The 9,379-nt window shown below is 44.5% G+C and overlaps 1 protein-coding gene across 2 annotated transcripts; it reads right to left on the bottom strand.

The window, feature by feature from the left end:
* Window positions 1–488: 488 nt before the first annotated feature.
* Window positions 489–9,127, bottom strand: pcdh18a (protocadherin 18a). 2 transcript variants are annotated; one of them, XM_042485800.1, is made up of 4 exons: window positions 6,177–9,127; window positions 5,513–5,568; window positions 4,718–4,890; window positions 489–1,860 (listed from the first exon to the last, which is right to left on the bottom strand). In XM_042485800.1, exons 1-4 carry the CDS (start codon window positions 8,649–8,651, stop codon window positions 1,034–1,036), a joined length of 3,531 nt encoding a protein of 1,176 aa, XP_042341734.1. In that variant the 5' UTR covers window positions 8,652–9,127; the 3' UTR covers window positions 489–1,033. The 2 variants fall into 2 exon arrangements, with proteins under 2 accessions (XP_042341734.1, XP_042341733.1); XM_042485799.1 differs by having other exon boundaries at window positions 5,513–5,601.
* Between the last annotated feature and the right edge of the window lie 252 nt (window positions 9,128–9,379).

The following is a 9,379-nucleotide window of genomic DNA, read 5'->3' on the forward strand; positions in this document are numbered from 1 at the left end:
AGTGTATTTTCCTGATTATATTTTATTACTTTTACTTATGTAACATTTTCAGTGCAGGAGCACTGTAGCAGAGTAATTTTACAGGGTGGTATTTGTACTTCAGTAAAGGATCTGCATACTTTTACCACCACTGAAAATAGGTCATGGAATTACTAAAGGAAATGTCAAGCACCAATCATCCCTCTCAGCCTGTTATGAAACCCTTCACTTTATTTATCATCAATGGTCACAATGTTACCATACAAAACCAACTTCCAACATGGAACTGCATCGTAATGCAATAATTTTTAATACTCACACACATATTCAATACCAAAATTAAATACCGTTGTTTTTATAAAATAAACACTGCCAAGGAAAAGAGACACATTAAGTGATATTCAGACATGCAGTGACAAATATAAAAAATAGACATTTCTTTTCTTTTTATGTACAAACATAAATTGACAGATATAAATATATATAGTAAAGTAAAAAAGAGTGTTTTTTTTTGTTTTTTTTAAATACAAAGGTCAAATTGTACAGTTACATTCCATAATAACAAAACAAGAGACATAGCACAATATTCAAGTGAGTTTGGCTTTTTCAACAGACACTGTACAATACTGTACACTGTGAAAGCAGAAATCAGATCACACAACTGTTGGTTCCTCCCTGCGGAGTCTGTTCACGCTGCTGTAAACATTACAAATAAAGAAAGGGTACAGTTTTTGTTGGTGGATTTCCGTTTGAAATCACTCATTCAGGCAACTTTCGGAGAGAGTGTAATAACAACTGAGCAATCTGTTCTTGGAGCGCTCGCTTTGATGCCTTTAAGTCACCTCAATCACAACTTCAGTGCCGTGTTTTACTTTTCTCGGAGTCTCTCGGTGCTCAGCAGTGAAGAGGATATTTGGTAAAATAAACAAGTCAAGCATTACAGTGAACAAGAAACAGTCATCAGAAAGTTTATATATGTTGGCACAAAGAACAAGCATTTGTCAGGATGTGCTGAAATGTGAAACCATGCTATGCCTTCTCTTTTTTTTTCCGTCTAATTCTGTCGGACGTCCTGCAGCAGTTTGTTAATCTCGTGGACCAGCTCGCTGGCGTCCATGCCAGCCTCATGGCGGCTCTCACTACGCTTGGCACCCTGGTGACCCTGATGGAAGACACTGTCAAAGTCATCTTCCTCATAATTCTCTGGGATTTCCTCCATGGCTGGCAGCCACTTGAGGTGTGGCGGCTGTCCGTTGGTGGAGGTTGACGTGGAGGTGGAGGATGAGGAAGAGGGGGAGGAGACATGATTGGTTCCCACAGATCCACTTCCTGGATTTAGATAGTGAGTGTTGGCTGCCCATGCAGCCACTCCTGGGGGGTAAGCGGGACCTTTCCCACCTGGTAACAACCCTCTCCGGTTGTCCTGAGGAACAGCATTGTTACTATGGTTACTTGCATTGTTGCCACTGCGCCCGCATCCTCTGTCAGAGGTGGATGAGGTCGAGGGCGGGCTGGTTTCACTGCACTCTGCATATGTGTCCATATTAGGGGGGAGGAGCCGCTGGAACACAGAGTTCATCTCTGTGAGGAGGGAGCCAGCCCCTCCTCCAGCCGCACAAGCATCACTTCCTCCTCCGCTGACCACTCCCCCAGTCCCCGCCTCCTCGCTCCCAGACTCCTTGCCAAAAGTTGAGAAGCTCTTGCGGCGCTCCGAGTCAACAGAGGACTGGTCATCATCGATCTGGGGCTGCTGGGAGGACTCCTCCCCGGGGATGTACATGTTGTTGCGGTAGTCAGAGGAAGCCGGCGAGGAGAGGGGGGGCATCCAGCACTGGTCAGAGTGTCCCAGGACGCGACATTCATCTGTACACAGTCTCATAGCTAAGAAAAAAAAAAAAAGACATAGCAAAAGTCAGGAGCAGGTCCAGCTGCAGAGACTTTTAAAGACTTTTTTTCTTTAATGTAATAAAAAAAAGCTGCACTTCAGAATTATAAGGTTCTATCTGCATTCTGAGAGGGTTAGGGTTAGGGTGTGAGATAAAGGGTAACCCATCCCTAACCCAAGTAGCAATAATGATGTGAACTTTTTTGTTTTCTAAATAGAAAGTCCGAAAATGCATAGAACTTACAAAAAATTTTAAAAATTCTCACAAAACTCACATATTGATAATGAGTTGTCACAGAGTAAGAATATATAAATAACGAATAAAGATATAAGATATATAAAGGGTTATATAAAGATATAACCTTACAATTCTTACAGTGACGACAATCAATAATAACAAGAGGAGAAATTAGGTGCCAAATGATTTGTTGATGTGGTAAAATGACGCTCAATATAAACCCTGAGACTGTGGTGAGGAGGGAAGGACAGTATTCACTTTGAAAACAAAAAGTTCAGTGGAGGGTCACAGTGCTGATTTTAACATGAAAATAAGGGCAGGGAGGCTGTTGAGTCGGACCAAGCATGTCTTAAGTCAAAGGTTTATGAATAGTCCATGTACAAACCTGCTCAATATTTTACACCGCAGTGCCTCAGTCTTTCATTAATATGAAAATCACAGCCCAGCTTGGTAGTGATTAGTTTTCTATTTTTCTCTCCTGATCTCTTCATACTCCTGCTTGGAGAAGCAGATTGGTGATATTTACAGCTTACAGCACGGATATCCAAGCAGCGCCAGGTATGAAAACAATCGCATAAACTAGATAAATAAATGAATAATTGCAAGATCCCCCCAAATGGTGGTACAGGCAGATGTTAATGTAATATTTGACTGCTCTGCCAAGCATGCCCACATCTCCTGACTATGTGGCTGAAGCAGGGATTTGCTTGTTTAGTTCTTTTATCATATCTAGCATGAATAGCCACATTTGGCCATCTAAATAGAAAAATCTAAACAAATTAAATCTATTGAAGAGAAACCGGGATAATCCTCCCTCTCGGCCCATTATCTCCTTCCCCTCCCCTTTTCATATTAGCATATGAGATAGAGAAAGGGAAGGGAGGTAGGAGTGGTGCAACACCTCTAAGTCTTTCTCAGAGGGCGAAAAAAGAGATATAGCGAGACTGTCCATGTCCGCCACCCCTCCCTTTATCTATCTCAATAAAGATAGAGGATACATTAACAAGTACAGAGGAGAGAGAGATGCTGAGGAGCTCCAGGCATGTAGGAGAGAGCGAGAGAGGGACACAGTAAGTAGAGAGAGAGAGAAAGAGAGAAGGAGAGAGAATAACATCATTCTAAAAGCAATTACTATGAATTCTCCTCAGTTCAGACATGAAAGCGCACCACTGTCACTCACCGGGGGGAAAAAAAAGAGAAAGAAAAGAAAAGAACAAGAAGGAAGGAGAAAAAAAACAGCACACTGAGACGCATACCGATGAGTGACAGGCGACTCATCTCCGCTCCAGGGAGGATTTTACAGACACGACTCTAACTTAGGGGCAGATAACGCACACACACTCATGCACACACACACACACACACACACACACACACAATAACACAAACAGCGCGACACACTGTAACCTCTCTCAGTGTGATAACGAGCGTGGAAATGAGGGCTGTGTGGAAGAATGGGGCTGAGCACAATGGGGATTGTGTTGGCAACAGGGTGAATGGAGCGGCTCTATAGGCAGGTGTACACACTAATAATGGGCTGCGGCCTGACGCTGTCCGTGGTGCTGAAATGTGTGAGGCAGGAGGTGCTCTGAGGGCTGGGTGTGGTCTGACAGCTCATTCACTGCTAAGTTGGCTCTCAAACAGCTCAATCATCTAATTTCTATGAGGATTAAGAATCATCTATTTGTCAAACATTTGCTTTTGAAGTCAATCACAGCGAGAATAATTCTGTCAGAAAGCATGACAACTTTTGCAAGAAGTGATTAACCCGTTCAGAACCCCCGTTCATTCCAATGGACATTACTTTTCTAGGAAGTTTGGATCCATGTTCACAGTCACCTGACAACTCCTAAATAATTAATTATTTGATGGGATGTCTGTAAGCCAATTACAGTGTTCCACATCATGTAAAGCAGACTGCAGTAGAGCCATGCCCCCTTTTTTTAACAAGCATGGCTGACTGTGAGGGAAGAAGGAAGCGCAAGGCACGTTTTAGCCTATCAATCATATTGTGAAAATATATCATTTGTTTCAAGTTTTTAAAGTAATCATGAGAAGTTACATTACTTATACATGTCAAAAAATCCTATGCAAGATTTACAGCTTTTATTGTGGATTTTTTTCAAAAACATGTCAATTGGAATGGGCAGTCACTGGAAAATGAGCAGGGGAAATACTTTTTAAATAGAGAAAATATTCAGATTTGATTTCCTAATGATATCTTCAGATTATAATGCATCTTATTGATTGTGTTCACAGCATATTCATCTCTGGAGGTTTCCCACATACTCTTTTTAGGAGATACTTCAGAAATTAAAGATATTTTCAGTCACAGTGGCAACAACAATAAAAATATATATGTGTGTGATCTGTTTTAAAACATCACTTAGTCATTGATATGAATTGATTATTCATGAAAAAAAATTCTCACATTCTATTCTTTAAGAAGGAATATAAATATAAATAAATATATATATATATATTATTGTAATTTTTGCCTTTTTTTTGTAAATTTTTTGATAATGATTTATAAGTGCATTTACATGTGAAAATGTGGATGCTGTGTCGAAACTTTCAGGATGGATGGAGTATATCAAAACAAACAAACAACCCACCTGGGTGAAGTCGATGGTGCATTTCGAGATGTATCAGGTCAGAAAAGCCCTCCCCCAGCAGCAGTCTGTCCACGGGGGATTCCCGACCCATGTCACAGTCACTGTCCCCCGCCTCGCTGTCCCCACGGCCACTGTCCTTTAGGCTGAACTTGTCCATGTCTTGTAATGCATACCTGATGGTGCAAACACACACTGGCATCAATCAGTCGGAGATACTCTATCTGAAAAACAATGCCTCAAGTTCACATTTTGCAAATACAAAGCTGAAGGCTTTGTATTTTGCAGGCTGTTAGAATCAATCAAGACGAATAAATCCATCATATCAAACTTAAGGCTGCTCCTGAAATCTGTCAAATATCTAGACAAGCCTGGGCCCGTAAATCCTACATGCAGGTAGATCCCATCAATAAATCTATCATAACAGCCACAAGGGGCATCAATAAATCTGTCATCCAGAGATCATAAGAAGATACTCTGATCACAGCAATGATGGATGCACACTTTATAATATAAGCCCTTTTTTTTCTTAGAAGTACCAAGAAAATTGTTGTAACATTCAGACAAATGAGTTGCAAACTTCTGAACTGAATGACATCGGTGTGATAACAACTAAATCATGAAAAAATACATTTACACACCATCAAAGCATGAACTCCATGTAACTGAGCAACTGACAGAAAAAACTGCACAACAGGTTGTTGAAACATGTAATACACAATGAAAAACAAGTGGCTTCAAACGTAAACAAAAGATAATCTTTACGGGGAGGGGCGCTGAGGGATAGGGGTAAATTACCTGTAGCTGCGGGAGTATTTGTTGCCACGGAAACTGGGTCTGGGCTGGTACTGGCCCTGATGGAGCATGGACAGAAGCTGTGAGACTTGCTACATCCAAAAATAACAAAACAAACAAAATAAAACAAACAAAAGAAACAGAACAGGGGGGATGAATAACAGATGGGAAATTGAGGAGGAAAAAAGAGAGACAACACAGAAGACAAAATAATGGATGAGTAAACACAAAATGGATGATGGAGAGGCTGCTGAAAATGGATAAGACAAAATGGATGATGTTAAAAACAAAATGGGGGGGGGTCTAGATGAATATGGAGACATATGACTAAGGGGTGAGTGGTGGTTATGACGGAAGTAATGATGACAGGGTGTAAACAAGGTAAAGACAAAGACACATCTATAATCATCAACAGTTACTTTTAATGAGAGTCAGTTTGAACTGCGGGGTCGTGTTGATTAAGTCACTGTCACACATACAGAGGAGTTCATTTGCTCAAACAAGGACAGCTGTGTGAGGGTGAGATGGTTGCTACGTGTGTGTGAGAGAGGAAGAGAAAATTTGGGAAGGGGCTGAGGGACCATATTTGACATTTCTGAGGATAATTCACTTCACTTGTGTGTGTGTGGGTGTGTGTGTGTGTGTGTGTATGTGTGTGTATGCTCACCTCCACTGGTGGAGTTGCATGTGCCAGTTCCAAGGCAAAGCTCTCTGGAATGTGATTGGAGGAGATGGTCACCAGGCTGTTGAGTGATTGGCGGCTGTGGTGATTCTGCCGGCTCCCCATCTGGGCTCGGTCCATGGGGGGCGTGGCTGAAGGTGAGCGGTGGTGAGCTCTGATTGGCAGGGTGCCATTCACCGTGGGAACCAGGGTGATGTCACCTTTGTGGATTTGGCGTGAGGGCTTCTTAGGATGGTGCTGGTGGGTGGACTCGGCCACCCGGCAGTTGTAGGAGTGCCTCGTGTCCTTCTTCTCGCGATTACAGCGTGCAGCAAACACCACCATGATGACCAGGAGCACAGTGCAAATGGCCCCCAGGGAGATGATAATGATCAGGGAGGCATCGAGGGAAGACTCCCCCTGGTCCATCACCTGGACATGGTTCTCCATGTTGTCATAAAGAGTGATTTTAAGTGCTGCCTTTGCACTGAGGCTCTCCCGTCCCTGATCTCTGACCAGGACTGTCAACTCAGCATGCTCATGGGGGAAGTTTTCCAGGCTGGCATTGGCATGGATTTCACATGTTCTTGGGTCAATAATGAAGAAACCCTCCTCGTTGCCACTGATGATGGAACAAATGAGTTCAGCGTTGACCCCCGTGTCACGATCAGTTGCCCTGACCACGGTCACCAGGTTTCCAGCCTCTGTGAACTTTGACGCACGCACATCAGCAGTGAAGTTCCACAGTTGGGGAACCACGATGACTGGAGGGTTATCATTCTCATCCAGGATATTCAGAATCACTGTGGCGTTGCTGACCTGTGGTGGTTTCCCTGCGTCTTTGGCTTGCACAACAAAGGAAATGCGACTAACGTCCTCACGATCAAATGTACGGAGTGCATAGATGGCACCATTCGAGGGATCAATGGTGACGTAGGTGGAGATGGAGCTACCATGAACAGAGTTCTCCAAGATGGAGTAGCTCACCTGTCCATTGGCATCCAGGTCAGGGTCAGTGGCCACGATGGAGGTCAGGTATGCTCCAGGAGCATTGTTCTCAGATTTAAAGATCTCATACTGACCCTTCTCAAAACGTGGTGGGTTGTCATTTTCATCTGTTACATGCACAGTGAAATGTTTGACAGTAGACAGACTGGGGGTCCCTCTGTCCTCTGCCACCACCGTCAAACTGAACTCTGATCTCTTCTCTCGGTCCAGAGACACGTTGGTCAAAATCATGTAGTTGTTCTCATAAGACTTCTGCAGTTTGAAATATCCTTGACCATGAAGTTTACACTCGACCTCTCCATTCAACCCCGAGTCCAAGTCCTCCACCCTCACCAGAGCTACAAACGTGTCCAAAGGGGACGCCTCAGATATATAAGCTGCGTCCCCGTTCCCCTGAGAGGACATGAGATTGATGCTGATGTCTGGTTTATTGTCGTTTACATCCACCACTTTGACCAGGATCTTGCAGTGAGCCGGCATGGAGTTGGGACCCATGTCCTGCGCTTGAACATCAATGTCATAAGAGTTGACAGCCTCATAGTCCACGCGCCTGATGAGGGTCAGGCGGCCGCTGTCAGCGTTAATCTTGAATGTCTCCATTATTTTGGGGGACACGTGACTGCTGAATGAGTAGACTATTTTGGCGTTAGTGCCGTCGTCCGCGTCAGTGGCGTTCAAATCAATGAGCAGAGTGCCAACAGGTGAGTTTTCTAGGAGATTTATGACATATGATGACTTGTCAAAAATTGGGCTGTTGTCATTTGAGTCGGCGACACTGATTTTGAGGAGGGTCGAACCCGTTCTCGGGGGAACGCCCCTGTCAGAGGCCGTGTATTGAAGTTCATACGCGGAGCGCACCTCCCGGTCCAGCTCCCGGAGCACCACCAGCTCCGCATACTTCGCCCCGTCAGCCCGGGACTGGATGTCAATCTTGAAGAAGTTGTTGGGCTCTAAGGCATACGTGTACAGAGAGTTCTCTCCGACGTCTGGGTCTGTGGCGCTGTCCAGGGGAATGCGCGCTCCCACGGTCGCGCTCTCCGAAATCTCGATTGGGATGACGGCGCGGGCGAACTGGGGTACGTTATCGTTGATGTCCAGCACTTCCACTTCGACGTGAAACAGCTGCAGGTGCTCCGTGGGGAGCGTCAGCACGTCGAACTGAATCGAACAATTGAGATTCTTTTCGCAGAGTTTCTCACGGTCAATTTTGGTCCTGATGCTGATTTCTCCGTCCTGCTCGCGCACCGTAAAGAAAGACAAGCTCCCTCTTTGCATAGCTCTGAAGCGGAGCGACACTGAGCTGGGAAGTTTAGCCAAAACATCTGCGACATCTTCCTTCAAACGAGCAATAACCGTGCCAACCTTCTGCTCCTCATGAATCTGGTATTTCAGTGTCTTACCGGTGACGTGTTGTGTCGCCACCGCGAGAACAGCCACAACTTTCCACATACTTGTCAGAAATCCTCCTTTCATTTTACTGGTAGCCTTCGTGTGGCAGCCAAAAAGAAATCTCCAAAATAACTCCAAAATGCAGTACAGGACAATCCGGGTTTCAACTTACAAAGCGCTGTGCAGCCTCAGTCAGCAGCTGCATGTCTCTCTGCGGAGCGAGGAAGAAAAAAAAACATTCGATTGTTAAATGTAAGCTCGCTCAAGTTCTTCTAATTTCCATAAAAGGCATTTAAATGCGTGTCTGTCTCTCTGGTACAGATCTGTTGAGCGCGTCCAAAAACCAACTGAATGCCACTGAAATCTGTGCGCCTTTCTCCCGCTCCTCTCTGCGTCTGGTCTGTGCACCGTGCGCTCTCCTCCGCTCCCTCTCTCCGTTTGAGGTGCCTCTGCACACACACTCGCCCAAAATAACCCGCCTCAGACCGACTAGTTGTTCATCAGCCACGGCCCCCTTTTCACATCCACGGAAGACAAATGCTTCTTAAATCAAAAGCTGGCTGGTGGCCACTCAAACTCCACAGAAGAGGAGAAGGAGGCGCAAGAGGGGAGAAAAAAAGAAAGTGGGGAATAAACAAAAACCCCGCCCAGTGGGGTTCACTCTCCCCACTTTTTTTTTTTTTTTTAATGCCCTACAATGGACAGAGCAGAAAATAAACTGGAGAAGAAAACATTCATTCAAAAAGCGTCTCCTGACGTTTCTCTCTGCTATAAAACCACAGGAAGGTTTAGGAGTTTCGCTTTGGGTCTGT

Source organism: Plectropomus leopardus, chromosome 4 (genome assembly GCF_008729295.1).
Source record: "Plectropomus leopardus isolate mb chromosome 4, YSFRI_Pleo_2.0, whole genome shotgun sequence".
Taxonomy (NCBI): Eukaryota; Metazoa; Chordata; class Actinopteri; order Perciformes; family Serranidae; genus Plectropomus; species Plectropomus leopardus.

Bases quoted from the DNA above. Each gene is read 5' to 3' on its own strand.
- pcdh18a (XM_042485799.1), bottom strand. From the start codon at position 8,651: ATGAAAGGAGGATTTCTGACAAGTATGTGGAAAGTTGTGGCTGTTCTC. The intron at 5,602-6,176 runs GTGAGCATACAC...TTTTGGATGTAG, and splicing joins ATGCAACTCCACCAGTGGAG to CAAGTCTCACAGCTTCTGTC. The intron at 4,891-5,512 runs GTAATTTACCCC...TTGCACCATCAG, and splicing joins AAATACTCCCGCAGCTACAG to GTATGCATTACAAGACATGG.